This window comes from Perca fluviatilis, chromosome 21 (assembly GCF_010015445.1).
Source record: "Perca fluviatilis chromosome 21, GENO_Pfluv_1.0, whole genome shotgun sequence".
In the NCBI taxonomy this organism is placed as follows: Eukaryota; Metazoa; Chordata; class Actinopteri; order Perciformes; family Percidae; genus Perca; species Perca fluviatilis.
Genome location: NC_053132.1, coordinates 18,720,999 through 18,746,898, shown reverse-complemented (window position 1 = coordinate 18,746,898; position 25,900 = coordinate 18,720,999). Strand labels below are relative to the sequence as shown.

General features: G+C 43.7%; 1 protein-coding gene and 1 long non-coding RNA gene across 2 annotated transcripts in view; both read right to left on the bottom strand.

Annotated features, from left to right (window-relative positions):
- raraa (retinoic acid receptor, alpha a) overlaps positions 1–24,443 on the bottom strand; it is an 81,272-nt gene extending 56,829 nt beyond the window's left edge. Inside the window, exon 1 of the mRNA XM_039787370.1 lies at positions 23,838–24,443. Within this exon, the coding sequence (XP_039643304.1) occupies positions 23,838–23,991 (154 nt within the window). The 5' untranslated portion in view covers positions 23,992–24,443. The remainder of the gene's footprint in view (positions 1–23,837) is intronic.
- A 3-nt stretch (positions 24,444–24,446) lies between these two features.
- LOC120550692 overlaps positions 24,447–25,900 on the bottom strand; it is a 66,624-nt gene continuing 65,170 nt past the window's right edge. Inside the window, exon 3 of the long non-coding RNA XR_005637765.1 lies at positions 24,447–24,630. This is a non-coding gene — a long non-coding RNA (uncharacterized LOC120550692). The remainder of the gene's footprint in view (positions 24,631–25,900) is intronic.

Here is a 25,900-nt window from a genome sequence, read left to right as displayed (position 1 = left end):
AAATGTTAAACATTCTCTGTTTCCAGCTCCTCAAAGTTGTGAATTTGCTGCTTTTCTCCGATTTATAATTCTTTTTGTTGAAATATATTTGGGTTTTAGACTGTTGGTTGGACAAATAAGCAATCTGAAGACGTCATCTCGGTGCTCTGACACGTTGTGACAAGCATATTCTTAATTTAAAAAAAATGTTTTGTAGACTAAAGGAATAAACAATGAAGCAAAAAGACAATGACAATAATTGTTAGCTGCAGCCCTAAAACCACACCAGGAAATACACATCAATAATTAAATTTATTGTAATTGAAGAAATATACATTTGCACAATACAACTATCAAATAAATGAGCCGCTAGTTAGCATTAGCGGTCCCACTGGTGCCTTTAGACCATACCAAATTAAGAGCATGTGTACACTACAAATGTAGTGTGCAAGAGGTAAAGACAATGCAACAATATCCAATCTGCACTCTCCTGCTTTGGAGAGGAAGCCCTGGTTATAGTCAGATTTCCTCTCACTGTTAATGTTGCCAAGCTACAAAAATAATACCTGCATTACAAAGCACACCCAATTTCCTACTGAACGTTTCTGGTCACATCACCACTCCTGCTGCAGTGGACGGGACCAGCTCTGAGTCTAAATTTACATAGGCGTGTTTCCATCAGCAAGAATAAACTCCAAACGCACCCCGAAGAGTGTGAAGGTGCGTGGACAAGCAGATGGGGGAACAAAAGCCCTTAAGAAAGAAGTAAGGGATGCTGAGGGAAGGATGGGAGGAGGTGATTAAGAGCAGGAGAGGAAGACGGGTACCAACGAGTGCATTCAAGTGTTAAATTATGGCTCTTTACTAACTTTCTCCACTTCCTTTTCTCTCTTCCTCTTACATATACACAGACTGAATCTTTGTCTGCTATCATTTGTTTCCATATATTTCTCCTTCTCTCTCCTACCCTTTACCAGCTCTTCACTGCATACCTTCTGCCTGTCCCACCCCCTTCCTCTCGGAACTTATAGCAAATATCTTTCCTCCTCCCCTCCACTCCACTCTCTCCGTCTCTCTCTCTCTTGGGGGAAGTTCAGTGCCAGCTCGGAGTTTTATTTGTGTAATTTACATCCTCCCCGACAGCCTTCTGTGCCCCCCTACAACCCTTGGCTTTTACTGCAGCCAGACCGTCGTAAAGCAGCCGCTCTTTGTGATGAGAGAGAGACAGAGATAGGGAGGAGGGCCGTCTGAGCTGCAATCCAGAAAGAGCTGGAAAAAACAACAACACGCGACCACTTGGTGTAGGTTAGCTTTCTAGCTGGCTATTTGCGTACGTGTGTGTGTGGGGTCACGTCTCTACATCTGTGTGTGTGTGTGTGTGTGTGTGTGTGTGTGTGTGTGTGTGTGTGTGTGTGCGCGCGCACGCTCATCCCTCACCTGTTTGTGCGCTCCACACAAACAAAGCAGTTGCATGATTGGTTTCTTGACCAAACAAGCTTTAGTATATCCAGGGATCAGGCATTAATCCGTCAGCCATCATGTGCCCGCTCTGTTCTTAGCTAGCTTGCCGTTGGGGGGGTGAAAGGTCAAATGGTAATCCCATTAACAGGTGGTAGGGACTTCCAATTCACCTGAGGAGGTACAAAGCTGTTTGGGGCCAGGTTACTCCTAAAGCTTAGCAACAGCGGAGTAGCATTATAGATACCTAGAAGTACCACTTAGGCTGTGCTAATTTAGCACCAATGAAGATACTAAAGACAAATAAAAGTCTATTGGACAAGTTTAAAATTAGATAACTTGTATGGAGAGGGGAAAACATCAAAGGGAGTCACCACCAATAAAAGAAAAAAGAAGAAGCAGAAGAACAAAAGAGAGAAGCATGAAAGAACGAGGCGAAATAGGTAATGAGGGGAAGAGATCAGTGAGATGCTGCATCTCAATGAGAGAAAACACACAGATGAAGGGGAAGGATCTGAAGCAAAAAGGCATGAAAAAAAGAGAACGGAAGCGTCGCTGTGAATAAAAAAGTAAAGACGCTTACTTGCTGGGAACCAAAATGTGTTTTTTTGGGGGAAACAAGGTCACAAATGAATAAATGATTGAAACAGAGCAGTGACCCAATCTCCCATCTTTATTCAAACATTTCTCCATTTCTTGTTAAAACAAGTGAGAAGGCAAATGTGTTTGGGTGCATGGTGTAGAGTCTGGTGAGCAGGGAATCATGGCTAACACACACACACACACACACACACACACACACACACACACACAACAACAACCTGCCTGCGCATGTATTATTAAAACTGCACACAAACTCACATACAATCCCTTTCTACCCTTAATTCCACACTATTTGTTACAGTCTCCTCCATAAAGATGGCTCTAACAGAATTATTGGAGCCGTGGCAAAAGAAGAAACGTACAGCAGAGATGGAAAGTAGGGTGTGAAAAGAGGGGGGAGGGGTTGATACTAGCGAATGTACAGCTGTTGGAGCGAGGGAATCAAAGCAGCCAGGCCAACGGCACGGCAAAGACATAATTAGCGAACATGAACATGCGTCATGTGTCACCCATGAATGCCATCTGCTTCAATTTAAAACATTACGAACAGAGGAAGAACACAGCGAAACAGCGAACGAGGAAGAGAAGAGGAAGGAACTCGTGACAGTGAGTTCTAGGAAGCTGATAGAAATGTGTGATGAAGCCACACTAAACAGTCCCTCCAGGATTTCGCGATGTCGCAATTCACACAAATTCAACCAATCACCGTGACTTTGATGCGACTCGCAATTTTGACCAATAACCGCAACTTTTCCGCCAGATTTGACCAACAACCGGAGTTTCCCGTGACTTCAACCAATCCCAGCAGTCCCACGTGCCAGACTTTACGTAAGTATAATGTGACTCCGAGTGCCACTGACCAAGCGGGTGTGAGAGAGAGCTTGTTTCCGATATGAAGACGAGAGTCGAACATCTCACATTTACCAACAAAACGTACAGCGAAAGACCTGTATACATTTTAACATCAATGTACACTGTAACGTTTTTTCACTCTAAAGTTGCTGAAAGCTGCTGCTGTTTCAATCCTGTCGGCTGTCTGCAGCAGGTGGGAGCGGAGCTGCTGCTCATACAGTTCCCCCCGCTACTGACGTGCACACACACACACACACACACACACACACACACACACACACACACACACACACACACACAAACACACACACACACACACACGGTGGATGCGGGAAAAAATGCAGATGCGACGTACAGGAGGGCCTAAATTGAGGACCGCTACGCTCGTTATTGTAAGTGCAATGATAAGTTAAAGTCCAGTAGGTACTTTATCAAGCCGTATGAATGTGAGTCCCAGACCAGGTTAGGAAATTAACTAACAATGTAGGCTAAAGATCAACAAGCCACCGACACATATGTTCATATTTTTTAAATTATTATTATTTGTCTTAAATCCACCAGTCATTTTCATATTATACCAACATTTGCAGCATCCTGAGTGTTTTTGGTAAGTTTCCAAGGAAAGTTTCCTTTTTATTTTCAAAAAAAAAAAAAAAAAAAAAAAAAAAAAAAAAAAAAAAAAAAAAAAAAAAAAAAAAAAAAAAAAAAAAAAATTTTTTTCATAAAAAAAAAGAAAAAACTAGTGGTAACGGAAATGATGAGGATTTTGTATGTCTGAGGTCATTTAAAATTTTTTACTCAACTGTAAAATGTCCCGTTCAGGTTTGATAACCAAAATGAAGGACTATTTTTCGTTTATTTTATATGTTTAAGGCAAAAAAAATAATGATCAGCTGATATTAATACACTACTGGTACTTGCCTCTATTTTATTCACTCTTTCAAACCACCATATCGTGCTACAATAGGAAAACCACATGGGCCCACATGGTGTTACACCCATAAAGTCTTAATCAATGTCAATATGAAGAATAACTCTCCTCTCTGCTGTGGCTTTAGCCACCAGCAACATCACAGTGGAGCCATGCCTCTTCTCAATGAAGGAGACCTGATGTGTTATTTTAATCAACCCGGCCTGCCGGCATTAATTATTCATCCGGTTGTTGAATTGGGACGCCCCACGGGTGGAAACAGGGAAGGACAGGGAGTCCCTCTGATTAAGGGCTTCAGAGAGGGAAAAAAAAAGGAATAAAGAAGAAGAAGAGGGAAGAGGAAGAAAGAAGATATGTAGAAGGAAATTAGAGCTACAACTCCTGCCCTAGTTCTGTGTGTGTGTGTGTGTGTGTGTGTGTGTGTGTGTGCGTGCATGTGTATCAAAGCTGAAATCCAATCACGATACTGCTTGATCTAATTCCTGATGGTCAGGCAGGGAGTCCCACCTCTCATGGAGGAGGGAACCCTGGGGTAGGTGAAATGTGATTGGTGGGGATATGACACACACACACACACACACACACACACACACACAGACATACACACACACAGTGAGACTGCGTGTGTGTATGCCTGAGAGTGTGTATTTTTGTGGCCACAACACCATCGCGTGTGATTGTGTGTGTGTGTGTGTGTGTGTGTGTGTGTGTGTGTGTGTGTGTGTGTGTGTGTGTGTGTGTGTGTGTGCCTAAGCAGCTTTGAGAGCGATTCTCACAGCAGAGACAGAAGGGGGAACAGAGCGCCCCTGCTGACACTCTCAGTGGGCTGACACAGAAAGCATGTTTGGGGGCATTAAATCTTAATACAAATGAACACTGAGGGAGGACAGGGAGAAAAAGAGAAAATGAGAGGATGAAAGTGAGAGTTGGAATAAAAGATGGAGGGAACATGATATAAAGGGGGTGTGGTAGATTAAGAAGGTGCACAAAAGAAGAGGAGAAAGAGAGAAGGTGAGGGAAGAGAAGTGTTATAAGAGGGGAACTCCTCAGGGACAGGAAGGAAGGATGTTGCGAGGGAAAAGAAAACTCTTTCCCCTCCAATCCACGAGAGGATAGCATAAGATGCCAGAAAAGCATAGCTTGGCACTAAATCAAACCAGTTAAATCATCATGTGTTAATGACTCCGTTAACCCGCTTCTCCCCCACCTTCCCTCCCTCCCTCCCTCCTCCTTTCCCCTTCACTAAAAGCCTGTACAGAGGTTCTGCCGTCCCTAATTCATCCTCTTGGCAGACAGAGATAGAGGATGGTGAGAGAAGGAAGGAGACGATGAACTCTCTCCTGAGACTCCTTTATGAAGAGGTTCTGCCAATAAGATAACAGTTAGTTTGGAATGCCAGTGTTGTTCCTCTGTGTCATTATGCCCCATCACTGTGTCACCATGACGGACGGACATGTGCCATTCCTCGCGTGCTAGATAGCACGCAGTCTCGCATTGCCAGAACTTCCTCCACAGCGCTGCGGAGGAAGGTCTGGCCGGTCCACATAGCATTTCCGGGATATAAAAAAAAAATAGCCTCGGGAAGGAACTTGTTTTGGTGGAACATGTGTACGTTCAAATGTTGTTGTAGTCGTGCAACAGAAAACTCAGATTGGACAGATAGTCTAGCTAGCTGTCTGGATTTACCCTGCAGAGATCTGAGGAGCAAGTTAACCATAGTCCTCATAAAATCGACCGAAGTTTAGAACGCCAACGCAAAGAAAGCGGAAGGTGAGGGACAAAAAGGAGGGACATCCGGCGGCTCCGGGACAATCCTGTAAATGAACGGATGAGGATGTTTATCTCAGTCAGGTTTGGAAACAGTTTCAGTACACACAATACTGTCATGAAGTGAAGATTTAAAGAGGAAATAAAATGCTGTGGACCAAAACTATACTATAGCATTGAAATACTATAATAAGAACCAACAGATGCTAATTCCATGGGGAGCATGACTCTGTTAACAACTCTGTTAGCACTTTGTCACCATCCGTTGTTGATCAATCAAAGCAACAGAGATTATGTTTATTCAACTGGCTTTGCCTTTTGCACACATCGCAGAAATGTGCAATTCGTTTTCCGACAATCTTACGGCTGACATAACAAATTCCCCAGTGGCGCTGGTTTGTCCTGTGTATGTGGTCAAGATGTTAACTGTGTAATCATTTAATGATCCTTTTCCACAAGTGGTTCCAGTCAGTTTGAGCGGCGTTATATGCAAATGGAGGATAGGGTTGCTCTGTTCCTTTACCCTGTTTTCCTTCCTCCTCCCTGGCCCCCCTCTCCCCTTACTCTTGCCTCTCTCGCCTGAGTGATAAACACTGTCTGTTGGCCATAAATCCAGGGGGAGTCCTGACAGGCGTCCCAATAAAGCGCTCTATTTTCTCCCTGTTTGGTGGGTTTGTCAGAGGCCCAGAGGAAGTGAGATAACATTAGGAGGAGGAGGAAGAGGAGACGCAATTTCATCAGTGCTGCACACGCACGCGCACACACAGGAACACGCAGACTCACTCGCAAACAGTCGGAATAGCCACATGGAACAATGACATACATGCACCGACGTCGACGACATACACGCACAGACGTACTCAAAATACTCATAACACACAACCGCGACACTGTGTCGAAGAAAATGTCAGCCTGTAAGCTGTGATAAAAACGTTTTTTTTCCTTCACTCAAACACACACAGATAAACAAAGCCAAGACAACATTCACAGAAGCACAAACCCCAACTAATATGCAAAGAAAACACCATCTCCCTCCCGTTCTGTCTGCGGCAAAACATGCAGGCTTCCGCATTCTTTCCAATCAGACGTAACAACAACACAGCGCTCTGGCAAAATACATGCTGTATATGCAAGTGTGCATACCCTATAGAATACCTCATAACATGCATATTTTCTGCTTATCTTGCCAATATCTACATGAAGTGAGAGGCAATTTTTTTGCAGTCGAGATAACATTTCCAGAGTTGTACGTGTGCAGTGTCTTGGCATTTCATAAGCCTTTAAATTTCTCTAATTAAATATAGTTCAAATGTCTTCTTCTTTACCTGAACACCCTGTTTTGTTGTAGTAAAACTGTGAATGCCACATTACAACTTCTCCATTATATATATATATATATATATATATATATATATATATATATATATATATATATATATATATATATATATATAGACAGTGCAAACATAAATGAGTGTGCTTGTAATTAAAACCCATCCTCCTTGGTTCTCACATCCATGGTTAGATGAGTGGATGTCTGGATAGCCAATTGCCTGTTTTCATGTACTGTCACAGAAAAAGATGAAAGGGCCGGTCCATCTTCAGGGGCTCTTGAGGTATGGTCAGACAGAACATGAAGTTCACTTTTAGACACGCAATTGCATTCATTTTTTTTAACCCTTCCCCGATGTTTTTCCTAAACCCAACCGTTTATTGTTTTCCTAAGCGTTTTTTTGTTACTAAAGCCTTTCCTAAGAGCATTGCTGCAACTGTTTTATGATGAATGATGTGATTTTTGGCATGCATCTAAGTTCCTATAGTTCCCTTAATCTTCCTAAAAAAGAAGTGAACCTGTTACGGTCAACCACAAGGTTAACATGTAGGCTATTACTGCACGCTGTTACATTATTCATATATCTGTCTGCCATCCAACCCCAATGTAGAGTAAATAACCAATGACCACCTTTATGCTTTTTACGATATTAGCATCATTTAATATTCAAGTAGCAAGGATTCAATTAAACACCCTGAGTCCGTCTGTCTGTCTGTCTGTCTGTCTGTTATCATCAATATTTCATCTCTTTTAAGTGCTTCTTCCTAATCTTCCTCCTCCTCCTCCTCACCCTTCTCTTCTCCTTGAGGACACTCCACACCCTCCCACTCTCCTAATTCAGTCCTTCAAACTTTTCACCTGTCTCTGTCTCACAACACACTCCATCAAGTCCATAACTCTCTCTCAGCGCTTGAATTTCACTGCCTCCTCATTTCTCTCAAACACTCTCAGTGCACTCCTTCTCCACCTCTTTTATCTTTTCTTCACTGACTGATGGTTGTGAGGGACTGTTTGCTAGCACTGCAGGCTAAGACTTACTTCAACTACTTCAAAAATAAGGGCCTTAAAACAGACTAGTTAATGTGTGTGCATTTGTTCTCACTCGTTAATGAAATGAGTGACACACTGAAGAAGAATGGAGACTGAGACAGAGAACGACGCGGGGACAAAATGAGATTTGCAGTCAAAGGAGCGGCGGGAAGACGAGCACGAGCAAGAATGCTTGGGCTCTTTCAGGCTGAGCCTTTCTGCTCCTAAGAGGATTTCCACCTGGTAGTAATTTAGGTTCTGCCTGGTAATAGCAGGCCCTGGGAAGGAAAAATAATGTCTGTTGGGTTGGTGGTTTCATTTTTCAATCAAATAAATCACGACCTTACAGAAAATAATTTTTGTCTTTTAATGGCCTCTCCAGCGTTTGAAGTTCCTCAAGGGACAGCTAGCTTTGAAGTCAAGTAAGGAGCGAACTTCCCTCAGTGTGTGTGTGTGTGTGTGTGTGTGTGTGTCTGTGTGTGTGTGTGTGTGTGAGAGAGAGAGCGAGCATTCATTCTACTGCCTTCTCAACGTCCTGAAACACAACACCTGAGGTACTCCTAACAAAAGTAAAAGCCCTGCAAAGGCACACACTTGCATACTCTCAGTGATGGCACTACAAGCTAAATGTCATGATACTCACTGTGACTGTTAAAAAAAGTGTTGAAACTGTTAAAAGCGTAATAAAAGGTCCCCGCTTATAAGCTCATATTAGAGTATACATGATTCATGGTAAAGATTAAAGGAATCATTTTGGTTTCTCGCCAACAGTCAGATGAGGAGATCGATACCACTCTCACGTCTGTCCGGTATAAACACGAAGCTGCAGACAGCTGCCAATTAGAGATATGACATACTGATTACTAAACATATAACCTAGTAATTAGTGCGCTTTCGATGTGCTAGTAGGCGGATTCCATTACCTTTGGACAGAGCCAGGCTAGCTGTTCACCCCTGTTTCCAGTCTTTATGCTAAGCTACTCTAACCAGCTGCTAGTGGCAGCTTCCTATATACCATACAGACATGAAAATGGTCTCAATCTTCCCATCCAGCTCTTGGCAAGAAAGCTAAAAAGCAAATGTTCCCGAAATGTTGAACAACTGCTTTAACTTAGGGAATAAAATGGACATGCATGGCTCAAAAAACACACAAGAAAGATTTTTTTCTTTGAAATCCAACCAGTCATGTTACATTGCAGGTAATCAATCTGTGGCCAATCTATTTCAATTTAGTTCCATGTATCTCTTTTTGCATTCTCAAAAGTAAAAAGCAACATCTGTTTGTGTATGTCCAGAGAGATGAGTGGACCGATATGAACAGCATGTTCTTTGGTTGAAAAACATCGCAGAGGCTGGTTGTGCGTCAGAGAATTTGTCTTGCTATCTGAAGTGCCCGCTGAACGCATTTCAATCAGGAGAGAAGAATACAGTTATTACTTGGTGCACAATGAAGTTAGAATTAAAGAAGAGTCTCTTTGGCGATTCGACTCAGTCGTGACGTAGTCATATTTAGGGGGAGTAGTGATGCCACGGTTAGTACAAGAAGCCCATTGACCAGAATTTCTGAAGAATGGTAGAGATGGAACAAAATAAGAGGGTGGTTAATTAGGTTCAGAGCGAGTGCACCGCATGTGGATAAATCTGCGCCCTATTCAAAGACTACAAGAGAAAATAATGGCGGTGGGAGCTAAGAGCAGTAGGAGCTCTTGCCCTCTGAGAGGAGCACAACAACATGGAAAGAAAATGAAGAGGTCTTGGAAGAACTGGGGGACTTTAATGAATAACCAAGGACGTTGCTCCTTGGTATGATGCCTGGAGTCTATTCAGCTACAGCAACATGGCCCAAGTGTACCAACCTTGGGTGGGATGAATCACACACACAGTAAGAAATGGACAGATGTGAATGCATGAACAAACACACGCACAAGCACCACGAGGGAAAACTACATCAGCTTTTGGGCATACAGTACAAGCAGCCACGCCAAATGTGTCGACAGACAGACGACTACCTTCATGATAAAGACTTAAAATATTCCCCTCAAAACCTTTTCCCCTGGAGCTCTTCCACTACTTTCCATGTGTATCTTCAGTCCAAGCAAGCTGGTTTTGACATAAAAAAAATTTTAACAGCAGCTTTGACAGCACATCAGCCAGAGCGCCTTCGATTTCTTCAGAGAGGCCATGTAGTTGTCTTCCCAGCAGTAAACTACCTAATGCTCTCCAGAAACACACTCATACACTTGCTGTACTTGCAATGTTCACGGCTGTGGTGTATGTATATATACACACACGCACACAGAAATATACTGCACATTTGCTTAAAGGTGCTCTAAGCGATGTCATGTGTTTTTTTAGGCTACAACATTTTTTTTGGTCACATCTCCTCACTATCCGCTAGCTGCCTGACCCCTGAACACACTGTCAAAAAAAACAAAAAAAAAACATGGTCTCTGTAGACAGCCCAGGCTCCGCAAACGGCAACAACAACAAACTGCGCCAACCTGCACCACGAAACACGACAAACAATGTTCCAGCCAATAACCGACCAGAAGGATATGGGGGTGGGGACGGGATGAGGAGGAGGGAGGGGCAAGTTATCCTCTGTTTTGTTTGACAATACTTCCAACGTCAACAAGAAGTGACGTCACCCAACCATCGCTTAGAGCACCTTAAAAATGAAAAAGGTGTGGAGGATATTTCCTGGACTTAATCAAATGCTAAAACACACTCACATGTCTTGCACACACCCATGAGAACCTCAGTTGGTATAATGATGAAAGCAACATAACTCCCCAAACACAGCTCCATTATCAGCCCGATTTGAAACTCGCAGCCTGGCTGGATAGATGGGCGGGAGGATAGACAGCTGTTTGCCCACTGCTCATTCAGTGTTTAATGTCTTTAGGATATGCAGGCTCGGAGACCGAAAGATAGCATGGTCAAAGAAAATGAAAGAAAGAAAAGGATGGCATGATTTGCAGTTGTGAAAGAAAAGAGGAGAAGGAGAATGAAAAAGGATACGCAGGAAATAAAGACAAACGACAGGACCTGGGAGGGGGAAACAAATCCTGTAAAAGTTTACTACGGTGAAAGGAAACGGGCCAGAAAGACGACCTGAGGGGGAGAAAAGGAGAGGAGATAAAACACAAGCAGACCGAGAGCGACAGAGTGAGGTGGATGTGGATGTGGTGAAAGCGAGAGTTTGGCCAAGTGCTTACAGGAAATAGTTTTGTTTGATGAGTAAATATTGAATCAGCAAAATCCCATCTCTGGCACCACCTGACCTCTCCCTCCCTCGGTTTCTCTCTCTCCTTTTCTGTGTTAACAGTAAACACAGCCATTTTGCCTACATTCTAAGGCATAAACACAAGTTTATTAAACAAATCAAGTGATAGCACTGGAACTGCATTTGCACAATGAAAAAAATAAATAAACAGGAACACATTGGGGGTGATTTGATGAATGAAGAATGCTGGAAGATGGAGAGATCTTGCTGCAGGTATTCACGTTAAGTCAGCGGCCATTTGTGGGAAGTGTGCATACGCTGCTGATTCTTTGGTGAAGGGTATGCCTGGGCCTGCTGTGATTTAAGATGCCTGCAGGGGCTCTTCACTTCCCTCATTCCCTCTCTCCCCCTCTCTTGATCTTTCTTGCTGTCTTCAGTCCCGTCCCTTTCTTTCAAAGAATGAGCGATTAGAGGGGTCTCCGGGTCAGAGAGGGAGGTCTTGGGTTTAACCTATCTTTTACCCTGTGATCGCTCGCTGCTGCCTCTTACCTCTAAAGGGACAGTTCACCCTAAAATCAAAAATACATATTTTCCCTCTTACCCGTAGTGCTATTTATCTCTCTAGATTGTTTTAGTGCGAGTGGCCCAGTGTTGGAGGTATCAGCCGTAGAGATCTCTGTCTAACAATATAATGGAACCAGACGGCACTCGGCTTGTGGTGCTCAAAGCCCCCAAAAATACATTTAAAAAACCCACTAACTAACTAACTAACTAATGTCTCTTTCCAGAAATCATGACCCGGTTACTTAAGATAATCCACAGACCTGGTTATGAGCATGTAGGAACTATTTTCTGTCTACCTTAGTTCCTACATACATCTCTCATCTCTCTTTCTCCCACCAAAACAATCTAGACTGATGAATAGCACTACAGGTAAGAAAATAAAAAGGTATTCTTGGGTGAACTGTCCCTTAAATAGGTGGAGCATCAAATTGTTTTGTATTTAACTAAAGTATAAAAATAGAAAAAAGGGGGTAGGACCAGAAAAGTTCTCTTCCTACTCCTTTTTGAACATGCGAATCCTTATTTGAATCATTTACAATAAGTTTGGAAGATTGTGCTGAAATCTTTTTAACATGTTCAGAATAAACTAAACGGAAACTTTAAAGGTCCCATGAGATGCTGCTCTTTGGATGCTTTTATATAGGCCTCAGTGGTCCCCTTATACTGTATCTGAAGTCTCTTTACCCAAATTCAGCCTTGGTGCAGAATTACAGCCACTAGAGACAGTCCCACAATGAGCTTTCCTTAAGGTGCTTACACACATAACCGACGGCCGACCGTTGACAGAAAAGCCAGTCGAAATGACCGTGTTGGTCCAAAAAGTGCCACAGAACACACCAAAGAGACGAGACGAAACCAGACGTAATACATCTCTATAACAGCAGGCGACGCTAATCTGTATTGTTGCCCAGGAAATGAAAACCGGCAGCTGATTGGACAAACGCGTCACATGGGTTTGTTTTCTCCGGAAATTTAAAGCCAGACTGTCATGGCGGCCGTTCAGAATACGATCTCATATTGTACTAAAATAGTTCACTGAAACATGTTTCTGAAAACATTTTAAGCGAGAAATAGGCCATGCAGTTGCTGAATCGGTCTTCATTTTAGCTCAGCAAAGGTCAGTTTAAAAGATTTTCGTCAGATTTTGAGAGACTCTAATCACTTCATTCCGCTCGCCATTTCCGGATGAGTCCCAACTGCCCTGCCAGCGACTGAACATGTCAGGTCGGCCAAAATGAACGCCGAACAGATTCGCGTCACTGACCTCGTGTCACTTCTTGGACTGTCCAACGGCCAATAATCGGCTAAGTGTGTCAGCGCCATTAGGATGTGCCATTTCTGTGTCTGTAGCTATTGAGGAGGAGAGAGGGGAGGGCAAGGTGGAGGGTGGGGGTGTGGCCTTGACCAACTGTCACTTTGCTCGTTTGAAAGCCACGATGTCTCTCTCTCTCTCATTAGCGGGCCAAATTCTCTGGGCGGGCAAAGCAGAGAAAGGGGAGGTAACCTTGCTCCTTATGACATCATAAGGAGAAGATTCCAGATCGGCCCATCTGAGCTTTTTATTTTCTCAAAGGCAGAGCAGGATACCCAGGGCTCGGTTTACACCTATCACCATTTCTAGCCACTGGGGGACCATAGGCAGGCTGGGGGAACTCATATTAATGTTAAAAAACCTCATAAAGTGAAATTTTCATGCCATGGGACCTTTAAGATGTCCCGTTTTCCGAATTGTGTTTCTCCATCACATAGTATGTGGGTGTACAGTATGTATGAATCATAATTCCAGTTTATTACAAGTTAGCCATCGTTTCTATCAATTTTTGAGTAGTTAGATAATCAGATAATCCCACTGACCCTTAAAGCCGACCATTCACCACATAGGAATTGTGGCTGGTTTGGCCTCTCCTGACCCTCAGAAATGCATTTCCGATGACTAACTATAATTGTCCCAGATTTCCTTGCTGTGGGATATTTTGTCTGTTTTCGGTTTTTCTTCAGCCTACACAAAACAAGTGGCTAATCGAAAGACTGTTATTGTGTAATTGTGCGGTGCAGGCGCTTCGTCAAAATGTGTATTGTGTAAGCTTCAACAACCAAGAGAGACAGGATCCGTAAAACCACTTGCTATTTGTGTGAGGTCTGGACCAATTCAAAGTTGTATAGTCTCAGTGTATTCCCATATTTTGGCATGCATGTTTGTGTGCAAGTCTGGCTGAGTTTGGAGACAAAGGACATGTTTTGTTACAGTCAGTGCAAGTATGGTCTTTGTGTGTTTGCAAGTGTGTGTGTCTGTGTGTGTGTGTGTGTGTGTGTGTCTGTGTGTGTGTGTGTGTGTGTGTGTGTGTGTGTGTGTGTGTGTGTGTGTGTGTGTGTGTGTGTGTGTGTGTGTGTATCTGTTCCAGCCTAAAACCTGAGATTTTATCTTAGCAGAAGATCAGTCAATGTCAATGTCTGTGGAATTCCTCAGTAACTCCACCGGAACCGACCAGTTTCACAACCGTCAACAGTTTGTGTGTAACAAAAACACTGATGATCCCACGCAATGTAATCCATCTGACAGATTAATTCAAACATAATCCATGCTACCGCTCTCTAGACATCCTGTGTTACACCATGGCCACTTTACTTATTGTTAAATAGTTCAGATTATGACAGTGAGGGTAAAAAAAAAAAGAAAATCCCCAAAAATTGCCACTGTGACACACACACACACACACACACACACACACACACACACACACACACACACACACACACACACACACACACACACACACACACACACAGAAGTCTGTGTTACTATCTTTGTGGGGATGTATCATTGACATAATGCATTCCCTAGCTCCTTACCCTAACCTTAACCATCCCAACTGAATGCCTAACCTTAACCCTTACCCTCACCATAACCATAACCTAATTCTAACCCTAATCCTAAAACCAAGTCTTAACCCTCAAACAGCCCTTTAAACTCGTGGGGTCCAGCATTTTGGTCCCCCGCGAGGGTGTGGGACCCCACAAGTATACTGTAGTCCCCGGTTTTTGGAACTACCCACAATATAGTAAAACAGGTACACACACACACACACACAAACACACACACACACACACACACAAACACACACACACACACACACACACACACACACACACACACACACACACACACACACACACACACACGTTCCTGGCCAACGATTTAAGTGGCTGGTGTGACTGTGAAAGTGTGTGAACATCTGTTTGTTGCATGACACAGACTACTTTAGGGTACTAATCAAGCCATAATGCACACCAGTTGTTAAGAAGGCCATTTTGAATGGAGGGCAAAGCTGTGTCACTAATCACATCCACTCTGTCCGCCGAGCATGAGCCTACTTACAGGATGGCTCTGTGAAAAAGAGAAACACTAGGACACAGTGGCGATTTTAGACCCATTTCATCTCAGCCCCCCTAAAAATGTATTTAATTAATTAATAATTAATTAATTAAATTAATATCAAAAAACAAATACATTTTTTGTGCTTCAAGGGGGCAAACAATTATAGGTTCAAAGAAACAGGGTTAATATCCGGTGTTGCTGTCGTCAACCTGGCACCTGTAACCCAGTCAAGGAAAGATTTATTTTTTATGTATTTATTATTTACACCTCATTATCATTTCATTTGATTCTGGTAATCCATAAAGGGACTTTCGTAGTTGTTTTATATGTTCAATATTTTGCATTTATGCTCGGTTATAATAATAAATACATATATCCATTGTTATCCAGTGAAATTACTGATCTGTAATAACACTGTATCTGTGTCACATTCTCATTAGGTCTGATCCTAGAATCGCCCCTGCTAGGACACGATGATTAAAGTAGCATAGAAACGAGCGTGTGTGTGTCTGTGTGTGTGTGTGCACGCGCGTGTGTGTATCACTGGCAGAAAGTGTGAGGAAGAATGAGAGAGGCTGAAGAAGCCAATTCTCAGGCTGACTACTGAACAGCTGTTTGTCCCTGAGGAAGAGAAAGAAGAGAGAAACATTTATACAATTCTAACACAGCAGTGCGTGTTTTTAAGGTAACGGTAAAGGGAGAAAAAAAAAGGAGTTTGACTCACATCATCACACAAATCATCAGTTAAATGGGAAAAGAAATGAGCGGTTATGTCAAATTCATTCAGGTTACCAAATACTTTAAAAGCTTTCTATTTCCAATAAGTGTATCAGCACACACATATACGCAGAGAACGCATGAAGCACCAATGTACAGCCATCAACGCACCTAATATATTCTAAAGACAAACTTTATATCTGAGTGTGTTCAAATAAAAGACCTGCAGACCTGAAATGATTGAAGAATTTACACTTCACATCTGGTTCGTGCAACGCATTTACACAGGAAACACTATTCAGATGGAATTTATTTATGTAAGGGAGGTTCGTTGATTTTAATATTGCATGTGCTGATTAGTGATTTTAATCCCGTCTGTAGCGCATATGTCAGCGTTTCATTTCCTTACACACCAGTAATAATTACAGTCCAAAAAATATCCACTGTTTTCTGGCACGCTCATTGGTCTTTCCATAGTTCAAGTCATATCCGGAGAGACTACCTTGTAGTTTATAGTGTACTTTTGGTGTAAGGAGACACTTTTCCTGTTACTGAATTTATCAGATCGGTTTGATCTCCAGATGGGGCTTAAACTTAATTCTCACTCAAAATTACTGACTTAATCTTCTTGCATTTACACTGAAAATGCTATCAAACCCCTCCTTAAGAATTCCCACTGCCGCCTCAACAGCTCTCGGTTTACAGGAAGGAAAAAGAAAGGATATATGGATACAAGTCACGCACATGTTAACAAATGACCTCTATGTTTGCTGAAAATGGAGGTAATTTGCAGAGGAACATTCACATTTTTATTGAATAAGAAACTTCTCTATTAAGGACATTTCATTTGCTTTGAGAGGGTTTCCTATATTCCAGTATCATGAGGTGTCAGAACAGTGTTCAAATGGGCAGTATTCAGCTTCATGCAATACTTTAGTCTTGACTAAAAAAGAAGCGAGACAACAAGGCAAAGTTAAAATCAATAACAAGGACTCATTTTTCGCAAAGAACATAACTGAAAAAAGCAAGGCATACACGTGACGGACTCAGAGGGTGGCCACGGCATTAAAGGTGGGTGTCCACAAATCTCTGGAATGCTAATGATTATCATTGCATTAGTTAGCCTGTGGTACCCTTCGCCCTATAATGTGCTAATGCTGTCCCCGGTGCATTATCTTTCCACTCTGAGGAAACTATGTGCTAATGCTAGCAGACAGGCTTGAGGTTAAGTGTGGCCAGGGGCCCCTTACAGAGGTGCCAAGACAGAGCTGGTGGCCCCATAAGCTCTGGCCGAAAAGAGCTCTCTTAGCCCCTTTGCGCAACACAGCTAGCCATTGTGCTGGGCTGAAAAAGCGCATTAGCCGCTGAGAAAAGGGCTTTCCCTCTGAAACCCCCTTGGACAACAAGCAAAGCTCTGCTTGATAATTCAATCACTCTCCGAGCTGTGCAGGGCAGGCCCGCACAACCTCTTAGAACCTTTCCTCGGCTCTCTCCTTTTCTTCCTTCCCTCCCTCGTCTCCTCCATTAGGTAACCGCCCTATATTCTACAGATGCCGTCATTCCTGCCGCTTATCAAAGGACAATAGAGGAATGATGCCTGTGAGAGAGTCATTGACATTTGAGTGTATGCGGCAGTGTGAATTATGGCTGCATGCAATGGGTACTGAAAAAGGGCATAAGAAGATGGAGGTGTGTGTGTGTGTGTGTGTGTGTGTGTGTGTGTGTGTAGCCGTGCGTGCATGTATGGGGAGGGGACAAGAGATAAAAGGAAGGAGAAGGGGGTCAGTGCGAGAGTGGGTTGAAGGAAAGGATAGGAAAGCCGCAGAGGAGAGAGAGAGAGAGAGAAAAAAGGGGGGAGTTCTTATCGCTTTACCCTTGTCTTGACTTCCATGCAGGGCCTTTGAAGAGAGCAGAAATAAAGATACTTGCGCTGGCACATCAGAGAGAGAGATTTAGATTATGCCAGTGTTTACCCAACTGAGTGCTGCATGGCTGCTGGCGACAGCCTGCTGGTTTTGAAGTTGTTATGGCCCAACTCCCGCTTAAAGCGCTCGCTACTCAGAATATAACACCCATGCTGCAGAGGAGGGCCTTCTCTCTGCACTCATATGGCAGTTTGTGTGCATGTCTGCATGCATGTGCCAGCTGGTGTGAAGCATGTGTCCGTGTATTCCTAATAGAGTGTGTGATGCATTCTGCATTTCCGTGAGCACAAACGTGTGTGTAAATGTGTGTGTAGCGCTCTGAAAATGGAGCCATCCATCGGATTATGGGTAGACAGCTCTTTGAAAAGGAGGGCCTGTATTTGCATAAGCGGCCATGGAAAAAGGAAAAAGAGAGGGGGGGGGAGGGAGGGGGGGGGGGGAAAAGAAAAAAGAAATTGAAAAAAAAAAAGAGAAAAAAAAAAAGAAAAAAGAAAAAAAAAAAAAGAAAAAAGGTGTGGTGGGAGTGGACCGCACTCGCCAAGCCACTCAGGGATAAATCCTGTGGCTAGGATCAAGTATTTTGGGCAGGGATTTGGCCCCAGGTCCCCTCAAACCAAATGGAAAATAACAGGCTGCAAGTAAATAGGTGGCAGGGTAATGATAGCTCTGTCAAGTCCTCAGGTGGAGAAAGGGAGGGTGGGAAGAAAGGAGGATAATAGAGAATGAGAGAGAGAGATGCGGGGAGGAGTGTGGTGCAGATATATGACCAAAGAAAGATGAAAGTGGAAAGGAGCTGAGCGGACACGGACGGATGGATCGGGCAAGAAAAAGAGGACAAGCAGAGAAAGTGGTGATGGAGGGAGGAAAGAATGGAGCTGGAAAAATAAGAAGGAGAGAACAAGAGATGTGCTGAAGCCAAGAAGGGAGTAAGGAAGAATGGATATGAGGCAAGAGGGCCAGAGGAGAGGGTGATGGGTTTTCTTGTGGGAGCCCCTTTTGGCTAAACTTGCTTGCGTTTTGGCACATTAGGCTGGCACGGGACACAAGTGCTGCCAAAGCCAGTGTGTGTGTGTGTGTGTGTGTGTGTGTGTGTGTGTGTGTGTGTGTGTGTGTGTGCCTGAGGCTTCTGTCACATCTGCACAGAAGGCCTGCATGTCTGTCTCTCTATCCCTCTCGGATTCTCTTCCTGTCTCTCCCATCCTTTTGCTTTCCCTTCACAGCAGACTCTCTTTCTTAGGCGGTGTTCCCGCGCTATCCTAATGAACACCCAAACATACATTTTAATTCAGCAAATTCCCAAACACAAGTGCACATGCAATGGGGAACAAACACACGCACACACAATCCATATGGTGACATTGGTGTATCCTTGTGGCCTGATGCTGTCAGATCTGAGGCCAGAAGCATATCATAATGTGTTGCTGCAGACAGCGGTAAAGCATTCACAGTCACAACGACTTTATAGTCCATACTTGTACAACAAATGCTCTATCATATCCACAATAACAATTATCACAATAATAATTCCTCAAAATGCGCCGGCCTCAAAGCCTGAATAAACAACAAAGGCTAAAACTCTTTAACTACCTGTGATGTGCCGAGCATCTCAGAGTAGCATCCGAGACAATTACTTCTTTGAAAATGTAAGAATAGGAAAGTCCTTGTGCTCATTTTTCAGCCTCCCAGCGCTCTGCAGTTAATTAACAAGGTCGTTAAGCTGGGGTGAATGAGTGCTATGCTGCCGTGCTAGATCTGTTAAACACGCCACGTTTAATAAGCCTGCATCCTCGCCATCAGAGTATCGGCACCCCTCAAATGACTTTCCAATAATGACAACCAGCTCCCCTGAGGTACTGTTTGGGTGTGTGAGTGTGAGTCTGTGTGTGTCTTTCTGAAGTGGCATAATGGCTGGTACCTGGTCGCCTGATAGGAAAAGTGCTCCAGTCAATAGCTTGCCTATTTGTGTCGTATCCACACACACTTTGGATTGCTGCCAAAAGGGAGCACATTTCCCACTGTCATTATGCCTATTACTACCACCACACAAGCCCTGCGTCTGTGGGTGTGTGTGTGTGTGTGTGTGTGTACTTGAAAGTGTGTGTTTTTGCCACCCATGGAGTGTACTAAGATGCCCCCTTGATTCCCGCAGACCACCGGGGCAGAGAGGAACCACCTGTCTGTTCAAAAACCAGCGCACACACACACACACACACACACACACACACACACACACACACACACACACACACACCACCTCACAAACACAAACTTTGCCCAACATTACCATATCCATATTTACCCATGGTCAGAGCATTCCGCCCATGGGCTGCTTAATGGGATAGGTGACACACACACACACACACACACACACACACACACACACACACACACACACACACACACACACACACACACACACACACACACACACACACACACACACACACACACACACACAGCTTCCTTGAGGTCTGAAAACATCCTTTCATATTTCTCCGCGTGGCCCAAAAGTAGATTCATTAATGCCATAAATACCCCCTAATAAGTCAAAAAAGATGGTGCTCGTGTGTGTTAGCTGTCTTAGGAAACGCTCTTGTACCAAGCAATTACTGTGGCTGCTGAAACAAGAGCACTCTGTGGGGAAAAGCCAATTAGTCCGCCGTGGCAGCAGGTAGCAAGCTGGCTCCATTCATTATGATCCCTTATAACACTGTGCTAATGTAATAGCACGGTGTTAGAGCTGGTGACAGACAGCGCTTGGCTTTAATGATAGTAATGGGATCAATAGATGGGGTGTTATTGCCAGATAGTTCCATAATCATGCGGCCGGGAAGGATTCAATCGAAAACACTAATGAAAGTTGTGCATATGTGAGTGTGCGTGTAATGAGCGCATTCCATCAGATGTGGATTTTTGACTGCGTTCAATACAGCAGTGTGTACGTTTTTGGGCGTGCAAGTGTGATTAATCCATAGTGATAATATTCAGTTTACTAATAAAGCTGCAGGCAATACATGTAATACCAATATCTGCAACTGATCTGCTCCAGTGTGTAACCTAACCTGATGATTTTCAGATAATGTGAAGTGAAGACATAACCCAGGAGGTTAGAGCTGGAGAGACACACAGAGTGTGTGTGTGTGTGTGTGTTGTAGGCCTGGATTAACCCCTCTTCTCTGCTTGGTCCAAATAATTGGTCTATTGTGGTTTGCTAAAGGAGGCCAAAGCAGAAGAGCTGGACGACTCTGAGAACAGGACTGGAGGAGGACTGAGTGTGAACAGAGGCCGGATGGAAAAAGAACACAAAAAAAGGGAAGGTGTGCTGAACTGGATTTTTGATGGCAAATGAGATGAATACAAACAAAATGACAAAAGGCTTGCATCATGATTGGACTGCACTTACATGGAAGAAAAATAAAGAAATACAGGTGTTCATGCACCAAAGACACAGGTGGACAGGGTGTAAATGCAACACCTCTCCAATCCACAGGTACTCTATATCGACAGCGTTTCATTTACAGGAGTGTTCCGGTGCCGCTGGAAGTTCCGCCGGACGTCCCTCACCTTCCGCTTTCTTTGTGTTGGCATTCTAAACTCCGGCCAATTTATGAGGACTATGGTTAACTTGCTCCTCATACCTCTGCAGGGTAAATCCAGACAGCTAGCTAGACTATCTGTCCAATCTCAGTTTTTCTGTTGCACAACTGAAACAACTTTTGAACGTAAACACGTTCCACCAAAACAAGTTCCTTCCCGAGGCTTTTTTGCAGAGGCGCTGTTGCTGTGTCCGGCGCTAGACGATTGTGATTGGTTTAAAGAAATGCCAATAAACCAGAGCATGTCTTTTTTCCTATTCCCGGGATGTTGTGTGGACCAGCCAGACCCTCGTCCGCAGCACTGTGGAGATAGGTCTGGCAAAGCCAAGATAAACCCACATGTAATAACACATTTACATGTTTCACAGCTTTATTTTCTTGTAAAAAACCTGGCCTGGACAAAACTAACTTTTTTGGACAACATCAACAATATCCACACAGGACACAAACACGGGGACAGTGCACACACGCATACACACAAACATCATATGAATTTTAGCCATGCTGAAATCCATCAAGTCCAATGCTCTGCTCTCTTGCTTCCAATCTGTCATTCTGTAAATTCCTCTCATTCAAGCTCCAAACAAACTGACACTCTCTCTCTCTCTCTCTCTCTCTCTCTCTCTCTCTCTCTCTCCCACAGCTCTTTTTCTTTCTCTCTTTCGTCACTGCTGAGCATTGGGGTTGATAAGGGCTTAGCTGGAGTGTGTGTGTAAAAATATGAGAGAGAAGGAAAAAAAAACATGTGTTTGAACAAGAGGGAGAGAGAAATGAACTGCCAGAGAGAGGGATAGGAGGAGGCAGAAAAAGGGGTAAAGGTGGTGTTTTTGTGTTACAGTTTGAATGAAAGGAGACACGTGTTTCTGTTGCTGTGTGAGTGTGTGTGGTGTGTATGTGCGCACGAGTGAGTGTGTGTGTGTGTGTGTGTGTGTGTGTGTGTGTGTGTGTGTGTGTGTGTGTGTGTGTGTGTGTGTGTGTGTGTGTGTGAGAGTGTGAGTGTGTGTGCGTGTGTGTGTGTGTGTGTGTGTGTGTGTGTGTGTGTGTGTGTGTGCTCATGCTCGTCAGGAAACTGTGGTGTCCCTGGCTCTCCGATGTTTACAGACAGGAAATGTTTGTCCAGGCAAAAGGGAAGGAACCTTGCAGTCCCGCATGGCAAACACTGGGAGAGTGGCTCAGTGTGCACGCGCACACGCACACACGCACACACACACACACACACACACTTGCAACAGAGTAAAAAGAGGAATCTGAGCTGCAGTATTTGTGAGTGAGGTGGGGTATCTGGTTTTGGGGAAGTGGGAGTGACTGGGCAGGGCAGTAACTGTTCCTCACTTCCCTCCGCGCTGACTGCCAACGCAAACTCCAGCAGATAGAAAGTCAATACACTGACCCCCTCTGAACCTGTGAGAGTGGGGTTGCTGTCTGCCAGGCCTTTCCACACCAATACACACACACTGACTGTACGTCTGCACCGCCAAATGTCTTCCTTTAGTTCATATTTCTGCTGCTGCTGCAATCGTTTAATTTGTTATCTAGCCGATGTTCCCCAGTCTGCTGTGAGATGCAGATATTTTACGAGTATAATATTTCACTGGATTTCAACGCACTTTTGGGATTCTAATTAGTAGTCACTGATGGAGGTGCATTTACATACATTTATACTACTTCATCCTTCCACTCCACTACATTTTAGAGGGCAATATGAATATTACTTAGTTATAGTTACTTTGCAGATTAAGATTTTACATACTGAACTCCTTAAATTCTTCACTACACAATGGCTTTTTTTGCCTTATGAAAAAGTATGTTTCACCTAGTTTGACTTACTTTGCAAGTCAGTTCTGAAGCTTTTCATGGATTTTATGAAGGAGTTGTAGCATGAAGGTTGGCTACGATGATAGTTTTTGTGAGATTTATTAAGGAAAGCTTGCCAAAGTTGCGTTCCCCATATAAACAATGCTCCTTTCTGGCTGTCCTGCCTCACTTCCTTGTGATCTACGCTGACATTTCCATGTGTGTGTGTGTGTGTGTGTGTGTGTGTGTGCGGATGTGTGTGGGCTTGTAAATTAAGGACAGAGCTAGAGGCAACGTGCGCGTGCGTGTGTGTGTGTGTGTCTGTCACTCTCTGTTTACCAACACACAGATCTTTCAAATCCGAATGATCTAAAAACGGATGAGATGAAAGTGTTCTTTTGTCAGCCGACTTACAGGCACAAGCATAATGTACACGCATGCGCACACACACACACACACACACACACACACACACACACACACACACACACACACACACGCATGCACACACATATACACACACACACACACAGTGGGAGGAGCTATACAGGAAACTGTGTCACAGCTGCACAGGTAAACCAGGATACACACAAAGGAAAGTGAATCTTCCTGCACAATAGCCAGAGCATAACACAGTCCCACATCTTAACCAGTAATGAGTAAGCAAAAAGGGTAAAGTGTTCTTACTGGCTGGTGAGGGGGTGCTGTACCCACTTATGGGCAGTCCTGCCAGAGCTGGAGGCGACAGGCTCCCCAACATATGGGGGAAAAAGTAGGAGTAGGTGGGCATGGGAAAGCCGTTGAGGTGGGGGCCCGGCAATGGGTTGCCCTTCCCAGCCATGATGGCTCAGTCCACCTCCAGTCACAGACCTCGCTGAAAAACCACCTTAACAAGATCTAACAGGGCCAAAGTGAAGTCAGTGTGGATTCCTGTACTGGTTTAATCCCCCATAGGGACACTGCATGAGTAGATATTCCAAAAGACCGAAGCCGGGCGAAAAAAAAAAAAAGAATCTCCTTTTGGTTTGGAAACTTGAGTGCTTGTGTCCTTAAAACGGCAGCTGTAGATGTCACCAAGAAAAAAAAATCCTGCTAGTTTAGTGAATGTGTGTGTTAAGGGTTGAGTGAGTAAAGAAACAAAGAGACACAGCAAAGTAGTATAAAAGAGGACTGTAGAGTGTTTTATCCTTCCTTTCTCTGGTATTGCGAAACAAGTTGAAAGGCCTTATTTGCGAGAGGCGTTGGGGAGGCTGGAAACTAGCACGGCCATTCCTTATCGTCAAGATGAAAGGGGGGGGGGGTGGGGGTGGAGAAGACAGAAGGCAAGTTGAGTCAAGAACAGGTGACTTTGATGAGTGGTGATAGAGGTGCTAGTGGTCTTAATGCTTCTTGTACAGCAGAGCGCTCCTAGGAAATGCACAGATTACATGATGCCAAGCCAAAGCTCTTCTCCGTGGACGGGCCTCCTCTTTGCCTCTTTCTGTGAATAAAAACAGAGAGAGAAAGAGAGAGATTTCATTTAGTGCTTCAATGGCAAGGTAAAGAGATCGTTTCCCATTGTACTTAAGTGCTTGAGCAAAACAGTTCTTTTCTTTTGACACTAATTAATGGCAATGTCTCATCTGAAATGTTACAAAAACACCCCCTCTGCCTTAATTATCTAATGGAGTGTTAAAACTGCGAAGAGAGCAGTGGGTGTGTGATGTCTCCTCGCAGCTTTGTGCGCTCAAACACACGCTCATTAACAGTGACAGAGTACAAATACTGGGGGAGACGAGCCAAAACATAAATGAAGAGAGCGATACAAAAGAAAACTTTGCTAATTACACCAGTTGCAGAAGCCAGAGGTGAGACCCAAGGCGCAGATCTGGGACCACTAGAGATTTCTGCTGCGGAGTTTACTTCCAAATTAAGAGCAAGACGTGTACAAACAGTCCTGTAGCCAACGCAGAAAGCATGAGCGCACACAAGGGCACTGACAACTATACGCCGGAGAACACAATTATCATAAAATGGTACACTACCACCACAGTATATACAAGAGGAAGAGCTCCTTTTTAAAACAGCTTGTCATAACATGAGCATTACTTATTTCTTTACTGTAATGACCCTTTTATGAGTCAGTGGATGTAATGTGCAGTAGTTAAAGTAAAAACATTGCAACACACACACACACACACACACACACACACACACACACACACACACACACACACACACACACACACACACACACACACACACACACACACTTAAAAAAAAGTCAAAGGAATGTGTCTTTGCATGAACAGTGTTGTTCAGGAATGTAGCACTCTAGCATGAATCACACCAGGACATCATGGATGAACTCCTGTAAAGGGAGAGGGGTCAAGTCAGACATGTTTGTGTGCCTGTTCTCACTTGAATGGTGTACATTAAGCACAAGTATGTAACAGGTGAGAGGGGTGCACTGGTGGCAGCCATGTGACAAATTAATGGAAAAACCCAACATAAAGTGTTACACCACATGCAGGCAGAGAAATGCTCCTTAGGTATAGATTCTAGCACGCCGGCACGCAAAAATCTCCCATGGTAGTTGACTGTGAAAGCTATAGATGCCCCGATTACTGACCATTTAAAGTAGATCCGACACATCTGGCTGATGCTTAATTCAATTAAAATGGTTAAATAAATATTATGTTCTGTCCTGCTTGGTTCATTTCTTGCGGGGAGCTAGATTTGATGACTGCTTACACTTTCCCTTTAACTTG